Source organism: Momordica charantia, assembly GCF_013281855.1.
Source record: "Momordica charantia cultivar OHB3-1 chromosome 3 unlocalized genomic scaffold, Mcharantia_2.0 BLBB01000003.1, whole genome shotgun sequence".
In the NCBI taxonomy this organism is placed as follows: Eukaryota; Viridiplantae; Streptophyta; class Magnoliopsida; order Cucurbitales; family Cucurbitaceae; genus Momordica; species Momordica charantia.
Window position 1 is genome coordinate 21,363,054 of NW_028275161.1, and position 24,108 is coordinate 21,387,161.

The following is a 24,108-nucleotide window of genomic DNA, read 5'->3' on the forward strand; positions in this document are numbered from 1 at the left end:
TATGTGTATGGTATAAATATACTAAACATTTAATTATAAGTCAACAAATTTTATCCATTCAAATTGTTAGGCACTCATCTCTGACTAAAAAGTCGTGAATTTGAATCTCATACTTTTTACTCGTGGTACAACAAAAAATTTAATGTTATAGACTGCTTTACAGTAGATAAAAATAATATTATATTAAATTAAAATTAATATAAGTAATAATAAAATTGTGACAGTAAATCAGAAAAAATATAAAATATAATTTTCCTTCGAAATATTATTAATAATTATCGTCAAGAACATAATTTAATGGATTAAAATCGACTAAAAAGTCATAAATTTGAGTCCCAATCTACCTTCGCATGTTCTACCGAAATAAAAAAAATGATAGTAGCTTTCATATGGAAAGGGCATGGAGAAAGATGAAGGGAAAAAAACGCAATATGTGGTTTTATCCAACATGTCTTAGCATTTAGACAATTAACAATATATTTTCACTATTGACTAAATTGCTATAAATGCCCTTCTTACTTTTTATTTTGTCCTTTCCACCTCCATTTAGTATATATTTAAATTTTAAACGTTGAGTCCATACTCGGTGTAATATTTTTTTAGTTCAACAATAGTAGGGGTAAAAAATCCGAATTGCCAACCTTTAAAACGGTAACAGTGTCTTATCTATTGAGTTTTTAAAATAGTAATAGTGTCTTATCTATTGAGTTATGTTCGAATAGACAAATTCGACATAGTTAAAGACTCCTGATTGTGTTGGTAAGTTGTAGATATTTTATTTGGTTGAATTCAACCATTGTAATACTCATATTAGCAATTACATATACATTTGATACAAGAAGATTGTGAGTGTCAATTATCGTTGAACTATACTAATGTTGACTTTGTTTTGACTGAAGAGCTAACTTAGTTTTAATTGAAGTTGATTTTAAGTTTGAGGTTGTTGGAGTATTAAAATAATTGATCCCAAGTAAGGAATTGAGAGATATTGATGAGAGTAGTTTTTTATTTTTTATTTTTAAGTACAACATGTGGAGTGGAGCGTCGAAGTCACAACCTCATGAACCAAATAGTATTTAAACCTATTTATAACGGATGGAAATGAAACCGAAAGAAAATGATTCCAAATGAACTATATGAAAGGAATATCTGAGCTGCTGGAGTGGAGCAGCCATTTTAATGGGCATTGGAACAAGAGTGGAGCAATATGTCTTAGCTCATTAGGCAACTCTGACGAATATCTAACCAGAAAAAAAGAAAATTAAGTTATAATAATACAAAACATCATATTATAATAAAATAAAATAGCATAAAGGGTATGGAACAATCATGGGATTCCAGTAGGGTCTGTCCACCAATCAAAGCGACGCCCATGAAAATTGGTCCCATGAAAACGACGCCATATGTTGCGTATGAACAAACTTGATTTTCCCAAGAAAACTCAACTGAAAATAAACACCATAAAGACAGCGAGGGAGCTTCATTTTGAAACCAAAAAATGGAAGAAGTGAACTTCAAATACTCGAGAAATATGACCAACCCATTGTCATTTTTCCAGTCAATCTTGGCCAGTATACTAGTCCAATGGAACAACATTCCAAGGAGCATAATAGTTTCAGGTCTGATGTATTCATAAATCATATACATCCTATCCTGGAAGTGCAGCAACCAGAGAAGAAAAGTCAACTACAAAAAAGAAAGAAAAGAGCTCCTAATAACTTTCTAAATGAAGTATTCAGTTTTCTTGAGACTCAGGACAAGAACTAGCTTCTGACAGCTCAAGAGAAACAGGGCAATGATCACTTCCGTAAAAACCTACATGAATTCAAGATCACTGTCAAAGTAACATCGCTTTCGCAGTCATATTAAGAGATAAAATAGTAGCCGTATTGTAAGTCTTCACGGAGGATGTTAGTTGGTTCATTAGTTTGAAGCTTTGTATAAAAAAAGAAAATTCCGAAACAACCACCAAACCTGACTACATTTAGTTGTAAAAAAAATTTGTCGGATACTAAATCCCAGGTGGATGGCCAGACCACTATGGTTTGAACACATTTCCTCTAAATTCTTTAAAATTTACTTTGACTCCTTTAGACTACTAGGCCAACCTGTGATGGTCGTGAGTTTCAAAAGTCTGAATTTTTCTTGTTTTTTATTTTGCAAACTAAGTATTTGTAGAGCGTAGGTTAGAAGTGAATTTAGTAGTGTGATTTTATTGTTTCAATTCGTAGGATTAGAAAATCTGTATCAAAAGTAGACTTGACTAGCGAAAGACAGAACCTATGAGCCCAAAACCCAAACCCAGAAGGGAATTGAGGTATGGTTAAAATTTCATTAGCCAGATTTCTGAGGTATGGTTAAATTTTGATGTTATACTATGCATGAGTAATTCTTAAGATGCATATGAAGAAACATAAATAATGGAAAAGAAGCGAAGTGCACCTTTTAATTCAATCCCTTGGCCGTGCATTTCACATGAAACAATCCTACCTACAAGACTCTCGGAAACTACAAAATAGTCGATTCTCATCCTTTTGCCTCGATACCTGGAAATATATATAATCATTTTTTCTTGGTAAGAAAGAAACAGAAGCTTTATTGAGGTGAGAAGAAAACAGCTTACAAGCTGAGGAGCATGATTTCCATTTTTGGTGTGAATTCCAGAAAATTGGAAACCATTCTCCATTCTTAGATGAAACTAGTAAACAACAGGATGGTAATTTTATTTCCTCATTTCCATTCCTTTCAAGTAACATGACGAAAATGGTATGAGAAGATTGAACATCATACTGCTCCAACTTGATAACTACAGCCAGACTGGATAAAGGAAGGACTACTGTTTCCTAACTCTTTCAAAGAAAAATACTGGACATAACGGTTCAGTTTCAGTGGAGATGGGATCTGATTTAGACATGGATAGGAACAGGTTTTAGTTTTCCTAACCAAGTAAACTCTAGGAGTCCTCCATAATGGTATGAGTAGATTGAACATCATACTGCGAAAACCTCTCCAAAAGAATGTAACAGACGCCCGTCTCAATGATATTAGAGGTGTCAACGGGACAGGATGGAGGCATAGATGCTTATATCAATTGATATAACAGTTTCTTTATTTCATTAAAAAAAACAAACATTTCCAAATCTGAACTTGTATAGTTGTAGACGCAGATCCTACTCAGTAATTATTTAGTTAACATAACTAACAGCTTTTAACAATGATGATATCACTACATGGTAAGCCAAAGAATACAGGGAGTAGTACTTCTGGTTAAATAAGTAGTAAATTAGAGTCATCCATAATGTATATCTTTCTTACTTTCCAATGGGGTGTCCAGACCATGAGAAGCCACGCTCCATGTCTTTCTCCTTGTGCAGGAATCTATATGCATCTATCAGTTTTCCCCTGGAACATAATACACGCAGAAGGCAAAAGATAACCAGTTTTATACCAAGATAACAAGAAGGGAAACCACTACATATTTCTCTCCCTTTGGATTAGATAAGAATTTTATGAAACCAGTAGTTGTGTTTATTAGAAATCAGGAGGTATTAAGAGAAGAGATGTAGTCGGGTGAAGTGAAAGTTGCAAAGGATAACTGAAGACTGATTATAACAACCTGAAACAGCTAACTTTTTAAATGGACTTCGTACCCCCAGCAAAAAAATAATTAAAAGGAGCAGATTAAAGTGCCACTACGAGCATGCAAGCAAAAATCAACAGAAGGTCATTTCTACAAAAAATTGCATACTCTTTCAATATAGCACCGAAGCGCTTCCTTTCAGCCAACGTAAATCCAGGCTGCCCACAATCCTGCACCATAAAGAAACTAATTGAGTAGTCGTCTGATTATTTTATATTCTGGGAATAAAATACTAGAAGGAATTCTCAATCTTTGTTCTGTTCTTTTTTTATAAAAATAAATACTGTATTGGAAAAAGAATGCTATCTGAGGAAACTTTTGGTGTTGTTCCTGATCTTATCTTCATTCTCAATAAATACCCACACACACACTCTCTGTATTGGACGGACACAAACAAAAATAAACATGAAAAAAGGCATAAAAGGAAATGGTACTCAGTAATCCCTCTTTTCCTGTACGAAGCAGAATTTCACATAGAATTCTATTCTATCCCTCAATCAATGACTTCATCGGATGACTATCATTTCAGTTATGACCAAAAGAGCTACGATCTTGAGGGGGCATGTTAAGGTCCTCATATTGAAAAGAGAGGGGACCTAACAATGGTTTATAATAGACATGGACTACTCCTCTCCTAACCAATTGGTTTTGAGATGGAACCCATGAATATTAATATGGTATCAAAGTCCAAAACGCTCAAATGAGCATCCGATCCAAAACAAATAGGATCCGGCCAAGACCGATGAGCCAAAAGAGCTACGATCTTGAGGGGCATGTTAAGGATCCCACATTGAAAAGAGGCTACTCCTCTCCTAACCAATTGGTTTTGAGATGGAACCCCATGAATATTAATACAATCAAGTTTCAAAACGTAAATACTTCTAAATGAATGCAAGTCCACATAGATAACCGAATAATAATCTTAAAAAAAATAATAAATAAAAAAAATAAAACCTCGTCGGTATTAATAGAGAAACAAAGACAACCATTTATGTAAATTCTAGGGGAAATGAATATGCCAGAGCTCTATACGGCAAGCTTCACTACCTCCTTATTTGGGGGTATATAGCCATTAAGCTTTGCTGCACTGAAAAAATCTGGATGGCTCACATCAATCTCTTCATGACTGCACAATAAAATTAATGCAACAAAAATCAAATTGAGTAAATTTAAACACAATCCATTTGAAATATTCTACTTATTTTTATTACCAACACTTAGATGTGTACTCTTGTAAAGAAGTCTTAATTTGAACAGGTTCTCTTAAAGGAAGAGGGGGGCGGGGAGCAAAGAGAATTATTAAAGATTTTTGCATAATATGAGTTCTTAGATGTTTTCTATCCTTTCAAGACAAATTCGGATCTACAGGCATTTTTCATGATTACATATGAATTACTATGCAAGATGATTAACCAACTTTAAAAGTTAATTGAGTTAGATCCATGAAGGCAAAACAATATTTTGTGTCCGAAAACTTCAAGCACCTAGCTAGAAGCACTCAAATAGTGGATAGAACATAGTCCAGGTTGATTACAATATAAATGAAAGAAATTGAAAGATCACGGAATGGACCAACCTTCAAAAATTAATCAAGAATGCTTACCTAACATTCAGGTCACCACACCATATAAGAGGCTTATCAGAAGATTGATGAACAAACTCCATAATCCTCTTATCCCATTTTCTTCTCCTTTTAAAAGAATTCTCCTCATCCTTCCATCCATTATTTGGTGCATATGTATTCAATAAACGAAATGTCTCAAATTCAGCTAAAATTACACGGCCGTCCACTTCATGCTTTAAAGCTACAAACAGGGACACCTGTATGATTTAATAGCTCTTCCTCACGGACATGTGAAATAAAAGATAAAATATCCCTTGAACTTCAGAACATGACTAGACCGATTTATTTGTCCCATAATTAATTAACATAAAAATGAAGATCAAGAAACCAGGCATGTCTTGATTATCAACACTAATTTTATATGATCTAAAGTCGGCTCAGCAATACTAAACAATAAGCAGCTTTACAGCAGAGAGAGATTTGAAAATTTAGCTGAGAAATGGAGTTGTCAGCTTCCTTCACGTATCTGCAGTTTCGCATTTTAAATAAAGATTTAACAAAAAAAAAGACCTTTGTTGTTTAATAGTACAAGGCTACCTTCTGTGAGCTAGAAAGGAGTAGAAGAAACTTTAAGCGGATGGATTAATAGGGCTACAGGACTTCAATGAGGAATTGGGAGTACAATAATTTAATTTTTTTTCACTCTTTGACCTCACTTCATAAAGATTTTTGTAACTATGGTCTTACTTCTATTTGTGCTACTTGGAGAAGGAATTCATAACTTCTTCGTTATTGGATTTATACCTATTATATTCCTTCTTTTGTTAAGATACTTGTTTATTTTTATAAAAAAATAAAATTATAATGCAAAAATAGAAGGATATAAAAATGAAAGAAGGAGAAGAAGGAGAAGGAAACTGAAATTTCCTCTCACGTAGACCTGTTGAATACAAAAAAATATTTCTATAAAGCATCAAGTCCATTTGGAAATGAATCAAGAATCCATATAGTATATTGACCAAACGTGTGCATAATCAGATGTCCCCGAAGGGACCCAAATGTGGGCATAATAAGAGTAAATCTCGAAAAAGAACTTTCCCAGAAGTAACCGAATGCATGGAGGATACACATTGGATGACCTCAGCACTGACAAACTACTCCAACATTTAAAAGTTTGCTAAACAAAAAACATATAAGAATTAACAGTACTAATTAATGATAAAGTTCATGGTAAGGAAATAGCATAAGATGATTATAAGACATCAGGACACTGCATGCATCAATACGTCAATAAAAGAACACAAGAATGCATAATGAAATAGCACAACATCAAATGTCCCAATACATCAAGAAGAGAAGATACCTATTCTGTCTAGGTTGAAGAAAACCTTTTTTGGTTGTAAACACCTTTTCATAAACAATGCAGTCCCAGCATACTTGGAATCTGAAAGAGACCACCAAACACGATAATTTGCAAAGGGAGGACTGGAAAGTGCACGCATCAACATCTGCATGATTTTAGGTTTGTATTATAAGTAATAATTGCTATTTTGCACCAAGAACACTGATTCTTCTGCATAATTGGAGATAGCCATAACTCAATTACAAATCCTCCAAGACTTGAGCTACAACTAAAAATTCAATTAGATTCAAACTTCAAGACACCCAATAGACTTCCAACTGACTATTTAATCAAAGAATTGCGTTACGAAATTTATTAAAAATAACCCCATACCTCAAAATAACAAAAATAAATCAATCTTTTTTTTTTGAACAAGATACGAACTTCTCATTGAAATAATGAGAACAAAATTGTTCAAAGATACAAACTCCCGAAAGAGTGAAAAAGCATAAATTACAAATAAATCCAAAACTCATAAAATTGTAATAAAAGCACCCCAAAACAAGATAATCACACTAATCAAACTTGGGGAAAAAGATTTAAATAGAGAAGATAAAGAACTCCAAAGGGAAGCCTTGAATTTAGCTGGAACCAAGCGTACTGAAGGAGGCTGCTTCTTTTCAACAAAAATCTCAAGTTTCTTTCATACCACAACTCATGCACTAGTGCCTTTAACTTCATTTAATCGAGGGATAAACTCTTTAGGATTCAAAATAGGCCCCGATAGAAGCTGAAACAAGTTATCTGCCATCTTTTGGTCAAAAACCAAACCAGATTAAATTCTTCTAAAAAAAGACTCCAGCACAGACTTGCATAAAGGCATAAGAGCATAAGAAAAAATTCCCCTAGATAATGCATGAGAAGCCCAAGAATCTGCCGCAGACCCTAGAGTGGAGGGAAAGCCTGAAGAACTTTGGAAGCAATCCGGAGGAGACCGATCTCCAGCCCATTAGTGCAGCCAAAACAGAATAGATGTACCTGAATCAAGTCTTGCTGCCAATCAACATGATACCCGAAGACCAACCCAAATCAGACTCCTCATATAAACTTGCTATCACTTTGCGCCATAATGCGTTAGGTCTTCTAAGAGTAATCGTTCGCAGGCTTAGACTCAATAATACCAATGCACTCCTTATCTTGCAACCACGAATTGAAGAATCTGAAGGGACCAAGGCCACATTTAAAATCTCCCGCCTCCAGAATGATGGGAAAATGACTATTCATGGCTATTGCTGAGCGAAAACAAGAAAATCTTTCGAAAGGCCACCGAATAACATTAGAGTCTCCACCTATGCACCAACAACTTTAGAGAGTGTTGAAAAATCTCGAAGTTCTTGAAAAAAAGAATTTCCTTTCCTTATAATCTGTTGGACCATAAACAGATTAAAGCCGATCATTATCAAAATCAGAAAAAGAGGTTAGGACCAATAAAGAATACCCCCTTTCATCACATCTTTCACACTGATTCACCCTTCAGCCCACATTAATAGGGTGACTCCCGATTTTCCAAGTGCATCAATAGACAACCAGCCAGTATCTTTAAAACTCCATAAGGATTTGATTGCTGAAGGATCAACCTGCTCCATCTTTGTTTCTTGAAGGTATACTAAATCTGGACATTGATTTTGGAAAAGCTTCGTGAACTTCAATCATTTTCATCTTAACACAGACCTCTTCCTTTCCACGCGATAGCTTTCATTGTGAGCCAGAGATTGGAACCAGATTAATGCCTGCTTTTTCGAAGAATGGAGGGATTAACTCTGACTTTTCGCCTTCTGATGACTCATGAAACAACTTCTGCAAATCTGTCTCCATTGATTGTTCGCATAACACTTCATCTGGAATTTCAAATGAGTTGGCAACCGGAGAATAATCCGGACTACTAACGCTAAAATCCGAGTCAAAATCTTCTCCAATAGAAATCTTAGAAGAAGGAGGCGAAGGGGCTGGATCCTTATTAGAATTGATTACACCTTGTGATAAAGAGGGAGGCAAACGGACATGAAGAGTTGCTGATAGACCCGATGTAATAATAGGAGAGCTTACTCTTTCTTCAACTAATGCCATGCATGTATCTGACTTTAAACCTTCAACCATGGCTGGTTTCTCAAACGGTATAGTATCTAGGGAAGTGTTATCTCTTTCCTCATTGAAAAAGCTGCCAATAAATTTGATTTAAAACTCTCAACCGTAGCTAATTCCTTAGTATCTTTATTGGCCATCATTTTACCCCTTTTTCTTGAATAAAAAAACTGGAGAGAAGTCACACGACCGTTTGCCTTCCTTTCTTCAATAGGGAATGAGGATCCCTTAATTTTCCTTGGGCTGCAAACAGGAGGTTCATTAATACTAGAAACCCTTGAATCCCTACCAATAAATTCCAACCATTTAGGTGAAACTGCCTCTTGCTCTTTCCTTTTTAAAGTTTCGACATTAATGTCTACTTTGGGAAGATCAACCGTTTCAAAAAATTCTTGGTCCTGAAAAAAGTGTTTCATATTGGAATAGATATCAAAGCCATCCGTAATGGACCTTTCAATATCCATAACCGTATGGAATCTGGCTAATTCCAAAGGATTAGGTGAATTCTGAACATCGTTCAATGAACCGGTTGGCTTTGAGAAATTAGATTGATTGCAGTCCAAAATACGTACTGTAATTGGACCAAGCTTCTTATGGCTTAGCTTAACGGCTGCTGGTAAGAATCCACATTTGTTCGGTGCAACTTGGATGAAAGCTTCAGAGGCATCCAGAAGGTTCAATGTCTTTGTTGAGATTCCTACAAACCCTTTGTGAGGTATCTCCTGACTATTTCTATTACTTCAAGAACAAAGGAGCCCTAAGGCTTTACAAGACGCTAACCCACCTATTCGAGAGGGTGGGGAAACTCTCCCTCGCTTGCTTAACAAGACAAATACAATTCAGCCAAAAAATAAAACCTCCCTACAACCTTCTCCCTACCTTATACCCTAACCGTACTCCCTAACAGCAGCTACTAACATTCTCTCTCCTGGCCGTTATGGCCTATACTCCCAATATTCCCCTTTTTCCCTTCCTATGATATGTCTTGGTTACGAAGGGCCTAACATCCGATTCTTATAGTAGAGGGTACCTTGCTGGACTAGGAATCGCGGGACACTATCAGGATCTTCCTTTAGTTGCTCTAGAATCTTGGCAAAGTGCAGATCAGCAGTAACTTCTTGGCGGATGGTCGTGATGTCCACCACTGCTGGCGCTGATAAAACCGCCAATTGTGCAGGTGGTGGTCTCCTAGACAAGGCATCAGCTGCCTTATTCTCCATTCCCGGTTTGTATTGTATCTCAAAGTCATAGCCCAATAGTTTCGAAATCCACTTCTGGTACTCAGGTTGGATTGCTCCATCAAGTATTTTAGTGCTTGTTGATCCGTCCGCACTATGAATCGCTGCCCCAATAGGTAAGGCCTCCATCTTTGAATTGCCAACACCACTGCCATCAATTCTCTTTCATAGATTGACTTTGCCTGATTCTAGAGTGATAAAGTATGACTAAAGTAAGCAATTGGTCTCTGATTCTGGGTTAATACGGCGCCCAACCCCGTTCTCGACGCATCGGTTTCTATGATGAAGGGCACACTAAAGTCTGGAAGGGCCAATACCGGTAAGGTAACCATCGCTGCCTTTAACCTCTCGAAGGCTGCTGTTGCTTGATCATCCCACTGAAATCCGTCTCTCTTAAGCAACTGAGTTAGTGGGGCGGCGATGGTACCGTAGTTTTCCACGAATTTTCTGTAGTACCCCGTCAATCCTAAGAACCCCCTGAGTTCCTTCACATTGGCGAGTACGGGCCATTGTAGCATCGCCGTTATTTTAGCTGGTCCGCCTCTACTCCCTCCGCAGACACCCAATACCCCAGATACTCAATCCTTTCTACCGTGAACTGGCACTTCTTTAAGTTGGCGTGTAACGAGTTCTCCCGCAAGGTGTTAAATACCATGGCCAAACGAAGCAGGTGAGTCTCCATGTCAGAACTGTAAATCAAGATATCATCAAAGAAAACCAGTACGCACCTGCGCAGATACGGTCTAAACACGTCATTCATCAATGCTTGAAATGTCGAGGGGGCGTTGGTTAGCCCGAATGGCATCACCAAGAATTCATAGTGCCCTGCATGGGTTCTGAAGGCTGTTTTATACGTGTCTTCAGCCGCCATCCGGATCTGGTGGTAGCCTGATCGTAAATCAATCTTCGAGTAGACTTTCGATCCATGTAACTCCTCCACCACTGGAATCGGGAACTTATCAGGGATGGTGGCATTGTTCAACGCTCTGTAATCGACGCAAAAGCGCCAACTCCCGTCCTTCTTTTTCACTAAGATTATAGGGCTGGAAAACGGGCTGACGCTGGGCTTAATAATTCCCGCCGCTAGCATCTCGTTTATCATTTCCTCAATTTCGTCCTTTTGGGCATGTGGGTAGCGGTACGGACGCACATTCACAGGTGGGTGACCTTCTCGCAATGGGATACGGTGGTCTGTCGTCCTAACTGGAGGTAGCTCCTCCGGTTTCTGGAAGACATCCAGGTACTCGTGCACGAGTTCCTCTATCTTGGGGGACATTTGATCTTGGGCCAGGTCCATCTCGTCTGGCTGAGCATTCAACATCCTCATCTCTATTAGGTAGCCTTGATCCTGTGGTTCCCATAACTTAGCTAGGCGTTTCATTGACACCTCCAGTCGTGCTAAGGTAGGATCGCCCTTAATAGTAATCTGCTTCTCGCCGCGATGGAACCTGAGGGTCAGCGCCGGCCTGTCCGCTTCCATTTTCCCCATCGTCTGGAGCCACTGCATTCCTAATACCACATCCAGCGAGCCTAGGTCCAACGGTAGGAAATCATTTTAACTGTAAGTTCCGGTAGTGAGAGAACAATGCCCTTGCACACTCCATGGCCCTTGACTGTTGTTCCGGATCCCATGATGACTCCATAACTTATCGTTTTTGTCTTAGGTAATTTCAATTCATCTGCGAGGGGAAGAGATATAAAATTGTGGGTGGCTCCACAATCAATAAGAAGAGTTACCTCTTTATCTAGCAGTAACCCCTTACCTTGATTGTCCCTGGGGTCGAGATGCCCACAATGGTGTTTAATTGGCATTCTACCATTCTTCCATTCGACTCTCCTGTCATTTCCGTCTCCGTCTCCATAACTGAATCGTCTTCCATTTCTAGGAGCTTGTCGTCGTGTACCACAAATACTCGAAGTTCTCGATTTCTGCACTTGTGTCCGACGGTGTATTTTTCCTCGCAGCGAAAGCACAGCCCTCATTCCCTCTGTTTCAGATAGTCAGCCTCCGTCAATTTCTTATACGGTGTTTCCTTCTTGGCGGTGTGGGTCGTACTTGCTCCCTGCACAGAGTTAGGGTTTTTAGTCGTAAGGGTGACCGTGTGTGTGGGGATTACCTCATGGGGTTTTTGGGCCAACTTGCTGGCAACTGGGCCGGTGTAGGCTTTTTCTTTAATCATCTGGCCGTCCGCTTCCATCATCGCCGTGTTGATGTCATCTATCAGCTGGGCTTTGCGAATGATTTGATCCAAGCCTTTTGGTTCCATCGCTCGTATCTCAGCCCTAACAATTGAGTCCAGCCCATTCAAGAATGCACTCTCTAACACATCGTCAGTTAGTTGCGGTAGCGCCACCGCGAGAGCTTCAAATTGCTGCCGGTACTCTGCAAAACTCCCTTCCTGTTTCAGCGATAGGAGCTTCGCGCATTGTCTTCCCTCTTTCGCCTGATGGAAACTTCTCGCAGTCGACCTTTGAGATCATTCCAATCTTGGTGTTTCTCCCGATTGTCCGTGTATCTGTACCAGGCCAACGCTATTCCATCGAAGCTGATGATGGCAACGATCATTTTCTCTTCATCGGTCAGTTTCTGTATCTCGAAATATCGTTCCGCTCTGAAGATCCAGGCCTCCAGCTCTTCTCCCCCGAAAATAGGCATCTCCACTTTCTTGAAGCGGTTCCGATCATTTCCCTGAGCCTCATTGTTGTTCGCCGGGACATCTTCCGCAACTTCCTTCCCTTTCCGTATCAATGTCTCCCCTGTGAGTAAGGAGTTTGATTGCGACGGGGATCCTCCAATAGTCTGGGCCATGAACGTTTTCAGCGTTACATGGAGGCTCTCTATCTGTTTCTGTTGTTCATCGAACCTTTGATGTAGCAATGCGATTTCCAACTTCACACTAACAATCTCTTGCTCTACTGCCTCGCACCGTGTCTCCAACTCCTTGACCGTCATGCTTCCTCACAGTTCCCAGCACCGAAACTTGCTCTGATACCAATTTGTGAGGTATCTCCTCACCATTTCTATTACTTCAAGAACAAAGGAGCCCTAAGGCTTTACAAGACACTAACCCACCTATTCGAGAGGGTGGGGAAACTCTCCCTCGCTTGCTTAACAAGACAAATACAATTCAGCCAAAAAATAAAACCTCCCTACAACCTCCTCCCTACCTTATACCCTAACTTATACCCTAACTGTACTCCCTAACAACAGCTACTAACATTCTCTCTCCTGGCCGTTATGGCCTATACTCCCAACATTCCCCTTTTTCCGTTCCTATGATATGTCTTGGTTATGAGGGGCCTAACACCCACCACAATATTTCCCGATTGCTTCGAAACATCCCCAATCCCATAAAGACAAAGGAAGATCAATGATTTTAATCCAACCCCCATAACTTCTAATAAATTCGGGTCTGTAATGACGATCTTCATTCCATATTTCAATCTTAATACGAAACTCACCACTGGAATCCAATTGCCAGTTAACTCTTTTGAATTTAATACTCTGTAATTGCTAAACTTGAGCAAAGCTTTATCAGCCATAAACGGATTGAGCACACAAGGCTGAGAATACTTTTCCTTCAAGGCTAAAGCTATTTTATACCAATCGTCATGAGCACAACTCTTAGAAACAATCATTAAGTTGTTCCAATCCACATGAATAACTTTTGTTTCCTTCTGAATCCAAAGTTCAGGTACCCTTTTCTTGTTATCACTCATCTTCTGATCATTCTGGCGAGGGGAGTGAGACTCACGGTATCTATTCTCATCAGGTACGGCCTTAAGTCTGCTTCCTTCAAAGATGGGTTGAATAATCGCACAATCGAGTGATGAAACTGCTTTTCGCTTAACTACTTCTGCAAAAGAAGGAATATTGCACACTTCTTAAACCTAACATCTTTTTTAACCGGTTCAATGGTTTCTTCGATTTTTTATTTTCTAAGATTTGCCGCTTCCAGCATCTGATTCTCTGCATTTTTTGCCGAAAAATTTCTAAGCATAGTCCAAAAGTCCCTCCATCCTAGCTTATCAGAACCAGCCGGAATCAGAATGATTCGACGGCCTCCGGTAAACGGAAAAAGAGTCCAATAGACGTACCATAAATTCTTAATTCTCAACTTGTGAATTTGGCAAGTTGCTTTGGTTACAAAAATAAATCAATCTTAGCTCTTATTTTCATCCATTGGAATTCGGACTATTATTATTCACCAACTTTATCAAATAAATTTTTGAACCAATCTTCACATGCTTTACTTAACAAGTTTATTCATGTAAAAATTAAATAAAAGCACAGAACAAGACTAAATTCAAAGTGCGTGCATACACTTTCCTGCCCGACACAACCAACTTTCTTGCTCATCCAGAAACCTTTAGTAACAGAAAAAAAAATCCTACCTGCTTCTCTTCACGTGATGTGCTTGTGTCATCTTTCAACTCTCCTTGGTTTTTAGGTGCACCTTTTGAACCTGCTGCAGGAATCCTTACTTCCTAGTGTGGAAGTAATCAATGATAAGGTCATAGCCCATGTAAGGGAATAATTTGCATCTTATGTAGTTCTACAAGATAATGTATCAGATGACTACTAGAATAAAGAAGTCTGTATGAGATGGATTAATCAAATAAATAACTGATTTGATTGACTTCAATCCATACAGGACCACGGCCATATGATTGTTAAATACTAGACTATGAAAAAGTGAAATCAAGTCATCGTCCCCATAAAGCTTATCTAATGACTGAAAACACAGCATAACAAAACTTATAGCATATATCCCACTGAGATAGAAACGTCAAAAATGACATCATCAGGTGCACATGCATCCACACCCATCTTAAAAGAAACCATTGACAGGATTTGCGATTTATTAAATTTCAAAGAGCTATTGCATGAACTTTCTTAAAGAAAAAAAGAGAGAGAGAAAGATGGAAGATAAACGTGTCAAATTAAGCAACTAAACCAACACATCCAGTAACTAATTCCTTGCAGCCAGAAAAACAAAAAACCAGTATAAAACATGCCACCAGCACATTCCAGGAATCATCAATTCCTCGCAGCTACAGAAGGGAAAAAGAAACTCGCATTTACTAGTGAAAAATCTTGCATGATCCCCAAATAGTACATACCCAAAACACACATTCATGAAAATTCATAAGACAACCAAAACCAAGGGAAAATAGAACAAAATATCAGCGTCTATTATCAACGTCGCACAAGGTGAAGCAAAGAGTGAGGCAGAAATCTAGTTACTTGTATGGCGATGACATCTGGATCAAGATTAGAGACGAGCTTGGTGAATTCCGGCCAGTCGTTCTTAACTCGGAGAAGTAAACTATTGGCATTCCAAGTTATAAATTTAAGAGGCTCTTTCTTGTCCGGCACCGATGCTTCAGAATCATCACCATCTTTCAGCGAAGGTGAGAGAGCCGCTTTCTTCGAAGAGCCCTCCTTCTCTATTGGCTTGAAGAAGCGTTTCATCCTTCGCTGACCTCCAATGGCCGTCCCTCTAGACTTCGCCGGAGCTTCTGGTTTTGCTAAACCTCTCTTCCGCTCACAACTCCTCTACCGTAAGTAAATATTGGTGTCCTCCCGGCCAAAGAGAGAATATTAATTTTTACCCTAAAGTTTTAATTTGCACTGTTGCAATCTTTAGTTGAATGAGTGTTACCATTTTTACATTACGTTTACTTTGTGCGTTTAATGAGTTGTAAAATTTGCCAGAGTGGGCAGTTCAATAATTGGTATATACCTCCAATTTAGAGGTTGTAGGTTTGAATCACCTCCCAACCTATATTATACTAAAAAAAATGGTAAAATTTAAATAAAAAAAGAGTTGTAAAATATATATACTTAGAATAAAATTGACAGGATTTCAATGTGTTTTCACACTATTGAACTATTAAAACGTACCCACACAGTATGTAACATACTTGATATTTTAATATCCACATGCACAACATTTCTATTATAATGTAAGAATATCAATGCATCTATAGTAAGGATGTTCACAAGTTGGATTCGATCGAATTAAATTTTTGGACCAACTCAAAAATTCGGTTGAACCGTCATGTATCCGATGGAACCAAAATTAATGGAGGTTGGGTTGGCTTGGTTTAGCAATGAACAGTAACAAGTAAAACTTAAAAGTGAAAGTCGAGGCAAAATTTGCTGAAGATCGTGAGATTGAAAGAGGTAGACAATAATAGGTGAGATCATGGAAAAGGTGAGAATGTCCAGATTTTTAGAGAGGCGAGATTGAGGGAGGTGAAAGAAAGTGGGAGAGACATGAGGGAGGTGAGAGGGGGAGGGAGGGAGAAGGGAGAGGGAACACTATATTTAATATATATGGATTCGGTTCGGTTAATCAAATTTCCGGTCCTTAAAAAATTTAACCTAATCCAAATCGAAAATTTTCTAACCCAATTCATCCCTTTCAATTGGGGTTGGATTGTCCAAGTTGCTTGGGTCAGCGGATTTTTTTAACACTCCTAATCTTTACCGAGCAAAATCTATGGTCCAGGGTGTGTGAATTATGCACAACCAAGCATTTTCTAACAGAGAATCAAATAGATTATAAACAAAGCTAATTTAACCTATGGCCCTAATTAACACAAGTTTCCATCAAGGAAGTACTGCTTGGGGAGAAACATACGTGAAGCATCGCCGTTGAGGTAAATGCTGCTATACCTTTCCTTGCAAGAAAAATTATAAAATCTTTACATCCCAAACTCAAAATATGAGGATGCAGCCGATAGCACATAGCAGAGGTATCAATCTTTAACATGACAGGACGATAAGCCATTACATAATCGAGAAACAGCGACTGTTTTAATCATGTTCGACTTGGCTGCGTCGAGTAATGGATCGGCCTCAAGGGCTTTCTCAAAAGAATATTTAGCCTCCTCCCATTGGCCCTCAGCAATAAAAACCAATCCTAGATTGTTAAATGCAGGTGCATAACCAGGTTGCAGTTCTAGGGACTTTGATAACATAGCTTTGGCTCGTTCGTACTGCTTTTGTTGTCGATATAGGTTTCCAAGGTTACAAAATACCGTATGCGCTTGTTCTGTGCCCACCAATGACAAAGCTTTCTTGTATACTTCTTCGGCCTGCGTCGGGTTGTCAGTGAGCTGCAATGAGATACCTAACGAAACACGAATATGAAACAAGATCGACGAATGAGAGAGACAGCAAGCCACTAAAATCGACATTTAATTGTATTTGCATACCTAGGTTTGACCATGCGTAGCTACATTTTCTTAAGCGGGCAATTGCAGCTTTGAGGTATCTTTGTGATGTTTTAAATTCTCGCGTACAAAGGTTGTGGAGGCCGAATTGATGCCACTGAACAGCATCATCTGGATCCTCAGCTATTGCCTAGGTTAAATAAGGCAATACTCATCAATCTAACAAGAATATTAATAACAGAAGATGGATATATACATATATAAATATACACACATATATTTAATTATTGAATTTCAAACATAAAATAATCATCTGTATAAAGGATTGCCACAAATGTCATTTTTCCATTTGTAGGCTGGTTAGTGGTTTGATCCTTTTTAAGTATGACACCGGAAAACTAGATTCCTTGAGCTGAAAATAACAAAAGTTGTGGTCCAAAGTCTCTGAGTGGTTAGAACAAAACTCAAACCAAACCATGTTTGAATGATTGCATACAAAGTCCTCCAGCTTTTCACTATTGGAAAAGCTTATGCTATTAAGGAGACGAAAAGATGTCATATGTGAAGTAGAACAATAAAAAATTGATTTACTACCACAAAGATCCTTAACAGAAATCTTCAAAATGTTGATTCTAAAACTGCTAATATAGGTCAGGAGAATTGGGGGGCCGACGAGGCTAGGGCTGTATTTTCCAGTAATGACTAGTCAAGGCTAATCAAAATGGAGATTTACCAATTATGTATCTCAATGTAGAAGAGATCTTAACAAGTTCGATCACATCTCTAGAACCCAAAGAATATAATTAGAAAAATGACAATGATTTTCTTTCACAGACATCCAGCACTTATAATTATTGGAGGGTAGTCGAACTGCAGGAAAAACTAGTTATTCTTCAAGAATTGATTTAGGCAGCTATCAGTAATTCGGGAGAACATCCTAATTTTTTGTGGATTTCTAAGAATATACACAGACCCAGTGAAATTTTGGGGCCAAGATTGATCATAAGCATAATCCGAATTATCTTCTAGAAAACTAAAATACTAGACACCATAAGTAGCTCATTTAGAACCGAAAAAAAAATCCAGAGACAGATTATTACCTGATTTAAACTGTAGGTTGCATGTTCCCCCACTTCATTCAGTTCACCGTGATGTGTACGGAATCCTGCAGCAATTTCATGTTGAGCCTTGTGAACCATGGAAAGTCCTGCCCATGCTACAGGAAGATCGATTGTTGAGCCATCTCCATCTCTAATAATAGAGGCCATTTCATTTCCAGCCCAAGAGAGCTGCTCATTACGATCTTGAGACCTTTCCGCATCCTTAAGTCGGAACATAGCAACAGCATATCTCATAGACATGCAATTTGGCTCCAGTTTTGCTCCCTGTTGGGTAATTAGAGGAAAGAGGCCAAAAAACATTAAGACTTTTCTAACTAGGAATAGTACAAAGAATTCTTGTGAGGACTGAATATCCCATCTTTTCCACAGAACTAAAATACACGAGAAGAAAACCTTTTCCCTAAGAATAGGGATCCATGAGCACCTTCTCCAAGCACTTGGCAGAACTTCTGTGATCCCCAGTCACAAAATATGCATTAGCAAGATTTCCCCAAGCATGGGCTGCTTTTGGATCTACATTTAGAGCCGCAAGTAAACACTCCTTCGCAACATTGATACCTACGACCTTTTCACCAGCACCAGTTTCACCAGAATTTGCTCCAGCACCTTAGAATTAAGTTAGAAGAATGAGTACTGACTAATTAAGGTTCTAACAAGTAACTAATAAAAATATACTAAACAAAGTGATTTTGAACCCATTCCAAATATTAACAAACTAAGAGAGAAAATAACAAGAGTGTCCATTAAACAAACAAACCACCGTTGACACATACCTACAACAGTAGAGCCGTACTTGCACAAGAGAAGAGCAGCGTAGTTGATGAGAGCGGCAGGATGATTTTGATCTTTCAGGATCAATTCTTGAAAACATTTTTCTGATAGTTCCATGTCTCCACTTCAACATATGTTCAACAGCAGCATGTACTTAGTACGATAGTCTTAATAAAACGGCACATTCTCAAGGTATGAACTTCTTGCACTATCTATTTAACATGATAGGATGTGAAAAGAAACCGACAAGTGGTTACATATGCACACCATCCAGGGTACTCAAACCCCCCAATTTACAAACAGCCATAAGACAATTTTTATGTGATAAGTCTAGAGAGGATATTGATTATTTTTTTAGAAAAAGGAAATTGGAAGTATGATAAATGCCTGATTCTTCCAGAAAATGAAAAGAAGCTGTTGAAGCTACTTAGTTAATTGAGAATCGTTGATCGAACATGCATAGAACTGTAATACTAACGAAGCCATAGGTTTTAGTATTCATCCATGATTAGCTGATTTGCATCGTCAGTTGTCTTCATCTTGTACAGAACATACCGCCTTTAGTTGCTTATTATTTCAAGTTCCAGTATTGATTCCCCCAACTCCTCGCCAGCTTCAGTAACTAAAGTTATTAAAAACCATAAGAGACACCCGAAGACAAGCATGGACACTACTTCATATACCTTTGAAGATAAGCAATTCCAAGATTTCCAAGGCAATCATAGTGGTCAGGAACAATGGCCAACAAGGATGACAACACTGAAATGGCACTCTGGTTATATTAACATGTTCTGCATTAGTTTCTAAGAGGAGTCCAATCACGAAAGTGAACAATAGTAAATATGCACCTTTACTCGACCACTAGTAAGAAGTATCAAGCCAAGGGTATTCCACACAGCTGCCTGTCTAATATCAGATTGCATTGAATGCTTAAGTTTAGAAAAAACCTCATCAAGCTCCTCCTGTTCAAGTTCTTTGTCAGAACTATTGTCCCCTGCACTTTCTAGAAGGAGACACTAGACAGTCCATAAAACAGGTGAGCACGACCAGGTTAGTAATACCCATTATTTACAAAGAGGGATGAGCGTAACCTAAGAGGAGAGATGTAAAGCAAACAGGGATATAAATTGTAACCTGTGCATGATGAAGTTGAACCAATGAGAGCAACTCTGGCCGGTGAATCTCAACATCACTTTGGAGTAAGATCTCCTCTGCCTTTTCATATGCTAAAACGGCCTGAAAGAATACCACAGTTTAATTGATATAAGGACAAGAAAATTAGCCAAAACAGGTAGGATGTGCAAGTTAAGCTACCTTTTGTGGCTGGCCCAACCTCTGGTACATTAGACCAAGAATGAAATGAGCGTGAGCATTTTTTGGCATCTTTCTTGCCACATGAACTAAACCCTGCAAGCAGGCATCCAATAATCCAGGTGAATAAGCAGTCACATCCTGCAGACTAACTACTAAGTTCATATCCTCCATCATCTAGACTGGACTTCTGTGCGTGCGAGGGAGACACAACCACAGATGTATGTATTAAATACATCAGAAGCTTCAACATTTAAGCTATGCTTTTGCAAACAAACAAATAAAAGAGAACTGATATATACACAATCTGATGCAATTACTGACAGAGAAAAGAATGCTTAACTGCACCAAACAAAATTTTATTTGGAACAATTTCATTAAGAAAACCCAGACATACAAAAGAATAAGGATACCAAATAATTCAATTATCAATAAAATATTCTAAAAATTAAAAAGGTTAAATGTTCCCCAATTCTTTGAATTCAGGAAACAATTTAAGTTAATAAAAGAATCGACACTCCGTACACCGATCCTTCAAGATATAAAACTAGATGAGCAATAAAGTTGTTATTATTGGGGTTTTTCAATATTTTCGTTGGTAGGCTCCCCTTGGCAGCCGTGACTGGTGTGTTTGTACCTTTTATTCTCTAATTTGTCTTAATGAAAATTACTTTATCATCCCAAAAAAGGAAACAGCGCACAATCATAAAAGGGCAAGTCTAAAAAATGGTAAAGAAAAAGGATGCTCCCATAAAACATCCAAGGATCTGAGCCTCCCCAGTTCAAAAACCTAAACATAATTTTAGCAGTGTGATTTAAGAGAAACAGCACATGGAAGCTAAAAATTTAAATACATGCAGAAATTACATATGATATAAACTTGTCAACTAGAGGTCTTTAGGAATTAACGGCTGGCCATTCTTAAGAGGTTAACACACAGCAGAAGATTTCCAAAACCATCTTGATTGATCCAAGGAATAACATGGCAAGCAATCCAATCCACATATTGCAGATGCAATAAAGCAGTGAAAAAAACAGGTAATAAAGAGAAAACAAAAGGTTTAAGCCTCATTTGATAACCATTTTATTTTTTGTTTTTTATTTTTAAAAATTACTTCCACCTATGTGTTTCTTTGTTTGGTTATCCACTTCTTAAAAACCATTGTCAAAATCTAAGTCAGGATTTGAAAACTAAACAAAGTAGCTTTTAAAAATTTCTAAGAATCCTAATGTGTTTTTTGGAAAAATGAATAACATAGCAAAGAAATGATAAGGAAACAAGCATAATTTAAAAATTGAAAACTAAAAATGAAAAGGTTATCAAACAAAGCCTTATATCTTAGATGAGAAAAAACCAAACATTAAGGAAACTCACAGTTTTAAGGCTGCTGACTTTTTCTTCACGAGAAGTTGAAACACCTTGACCATGTTGGTCACCATCTGCGTCAACTACAGAATCAAGAGAGTACTCTACCTTATTATTTCTTGAACGGCACTTTGCTATTTTGCTTACACGTCTACCTTCTACTTCCACTGTACTGGTATCCTTGCAACTTGCCACAGTTTTGTCTTGATTGCTTTCATCCATAGATAACCTAAAATTACACAAACTTTTTTTTTTAACAAGCATCCACAAAAACTTATTTTTTTTTAATAAGAAACCAGACTTTTTAGTGAGACAATGAAAACAAAAACACATATATTGGGGCACACAAAAAAACTCGCCCAACAACTGAAGACCCGCCTAAAGAAATGGCCTCCAATCTAAAAGAATAACACCTAACTGATAATTACAAAACAACTTCGAAACTAACTCCATAAAGAGGAGTTAAATCTAATGAGCTCCCAAACAGACTCATTCTCTCTCCACCCCTAAAGCAGCAACAAAAACTCATTTTGAAACTCATTTAAACTTAATTGACCTATAACAACTCCTCAACCCTAAAATGGACATTTATTGTGACAAAGCAAGTAAATACCTTGATCATATTTCTATTCCGGATTGGCGTATTCTTCTACTTACCATGGTGGACACCTAGTAATCCAGCAAAACTTCAGCGTCAACCTTAGGAGAGGCTTAAGATCACATGTCACCATGCTGTCTCTAAACTTTATGTAGGGGATTTGATGTATTAGGAACAGGAAGATATTTTAGGACGTTGCATTAAATGGAATTTAGATGAGGTCTTCGATAAAATTTAAAACAATGAAAAACTTATTTTTAGCTTCTTGACTACAATGACTTCTGCAATCATCATATTCTTTTGTCGTGGCTAATAAGATAACTTTTCTGTAATCTAGCTAATCTTACGTTTCGGTTTGAACTCCAAGTGGCTAGAGCTCCCCTCCGATTTTACATGTTTTTTGGGTGGAATGTATCCATTTCATCCAAAAATAAGACAAAGACAGTCGATGAAATATTATTTTGACGCATTTTCCTCGTTTCATAAAACCTTGGTTCACTCCTCACACCATCCAATACAGAAATCCTCTGTTAAAGATGACTTGACCAGCAGAAGCCGGCGTCGAGACGTAAAGGGCATTATCCCAAAGCATCCTCCGAATCATTAAAAAGAATGTCAATAGCTTCTTTTTCGCTACGGTCCACTAGTCAAATATGAAAAACGCTACGACCAAGAAATAAGAAACAAACCGCTCAACGGTTTTCTGGTACAAATTTTGGTTCATTAGAGTGAATATATCACAATTCAACGCCAAAACTCCCTAGCTGAATTGAATTGATCTCCATTTAGTATCCCACTCTGGGACAGCAAGTGAAGAAAACGAGACGCAGAAATAAACTCAGGCATGTACAGAAAGGGGTAAACCACACCAAGAATCTCTAAATTCGGCTAAAAATTGGACAAAGCGCGAAAAATAAAGTGACCTAGAGATAGTGGAAGCTGAAACGTGGAGGGAAGTGTCGTCGTCCATTTCTGGAGGATCAACGTTGAGGTCAGCAAGAACGACGACTTTAGAAGGATGGGCCGTCTTGGAGTTGTCACCGAGGGAGCTGTCGGATACTCCATGTTCAGTCTTGAGAGGCATTGGGAGCAGCTGGAGCTTTCTGTAATCGAAGAGTTTCTTGTGCTGCGACTGTGGACGCGGAAAGAAGTAGAAAAAAGGTGAGAGAAGAAGACCCTTGTTTGGTTCCGCGGATATCTTAGCTGCTGTTTGGTTCCGGAAACTAACTGCACAGATTATCGCTCGCTGGTCTTTTGGCGTTTTTTTAAATTTTTTATTTTTCCATATTTTTTAATGCATGATTAATGGATACTCGGAAAAAGTTATTTAAATTAACACGGACAATTTCTAAATAAGTTGAAAATGTTTAAGGTTAATATTATGTCTTATAAAAAATACACTCATATTTTAACAAATGGTAAATCATTTTTAGTTCAAGAAATGAAGATTTGATATATGGCTTGCTAATTGAGCGACGTGGTAGATTTTTCTTTGAAGAAATGAGTGTGTAACACCACCAGTAATTTTGCTTTTTCACGAAATATATTTTTTTTTATAGTTCGCGAAACATGTTCATAGTTTACATATTTCTACTTTTATGGTAATTTGCATACGATGAAATCGAGGAGACTTCGGAGAAATAAAGCCTGCAAATTTACCCTAGTTTCTTTGTGTTTATTCCGATACAAAATTCATTTACGGTAAATATTTTGTTGAAGTTTTAAAAGCTTAAAAATCCGACCCCATTTAGTGAAAAGTTTTTTTTTTCACAAGAAATGTTTATATGTTTTAGCCCAAAAAAATGCTTATGCTTTTTGTGAGAAGACAAT

The 24,108-nt window shown here is 37.9% G+C and overlaps 2 protein-coding genes across 5 annotated transcripts; both read right to left on the bottom strand.

Annotated features, from left to right (window-relative positions):
* Positions 1-1,137: 1,137 nt before the first annotated feature.
* On the bottom strand, positions 1,138-15,524 carry LOC111008839 (DNAse I-like superfamily protein). Of its 2 annotated transcripts, none has more exons than XR_015789617.1 (10): positions 15,175-15,522; positions 14,322-14,414; positions 6,568-6,712; positions 5,244-5,445; positions 4,688-4,766; positions 3,749-3,810; positions 3,316-3,402; positions 2,443-2,546; positions 1,541-1,815; positions 1,138-1,445 (listed from the first exon to the last, which is right to left on the bottom strand). XR_015789617.1 is itself a non-coding variant. In XM_088121412.1 (10 exons), exons 1-9 carry the CDS (start codon positions 15,400-15,402, stop codon positions 1,736-1,738), a joined length of 1,080 nt encoding a protein of 359 aa, XP_087977538.1. In that variant the 5' UTR covers positions 15,403-15,524; the 3' UTR covers positions 1,520-1,651; positions 1,722-1,735. The 2 variants fall into 2 exon arrangements, 1 of the variants encoding a protein (XP_087977538.1); XM_088121412.1 differs by lacking the exon at positions 1,138-1,445 and having other exon boundaries at positions 1,520-1,651; positions 1,722-1,815; positions 15,175-15,524.
* A 1,066-nt stretch (positions 15,525-16,590) lies between these two features.
* LOC111008816 (tetratricopeptide repeat (TPR)-containing protein) lies at positions 16,591-23,490 on the bottom strand. Of its 3 annotated transcripts, XM_088121411.1 has the most exons (12): positions 23,202-23,487; positions 21,836-21,909; positions 21,690-21,754; positions 20,318-20,410; positions 20,138-20,239; positions 19,852-20,019; positions 19,687-19,775; positions 19,006-19,127; positions 18,657-18,838; positions 18,212-18,496; positions 17,154-17,301; positions 16,591-17,068 (listed from the first exon to the last, which is right to left on the bottom strand). In XM_088121411.1, exons 1-12 carry the CDS (start codon positions 23,360-23,362, stop codon positions 16,695-16,697), a joined length of 1,863 nt encoding a protein of 620 aa, XP_087977537.1. In that variant the 5' UTR covers positions 23,363-23,487; the 3' UTR covers positions 16,591-16,694. The 3 variants fall into 3 exon arrangements, with proteins under 3 accessions (XP_087977537.1, XP_022137324.1, XP_022137325.1); XM_022281632.2 differs by having other exon boundaries at positions 21,690-21,909; XM_022281633.2 differs by having other exon boundaries at positions 16,828-17,033; positions 21,690-21,909; positions 23,202-23,490.
* Between the last annotated feature and the right edge of the window lie 618 nt (positions 23,491-24,108).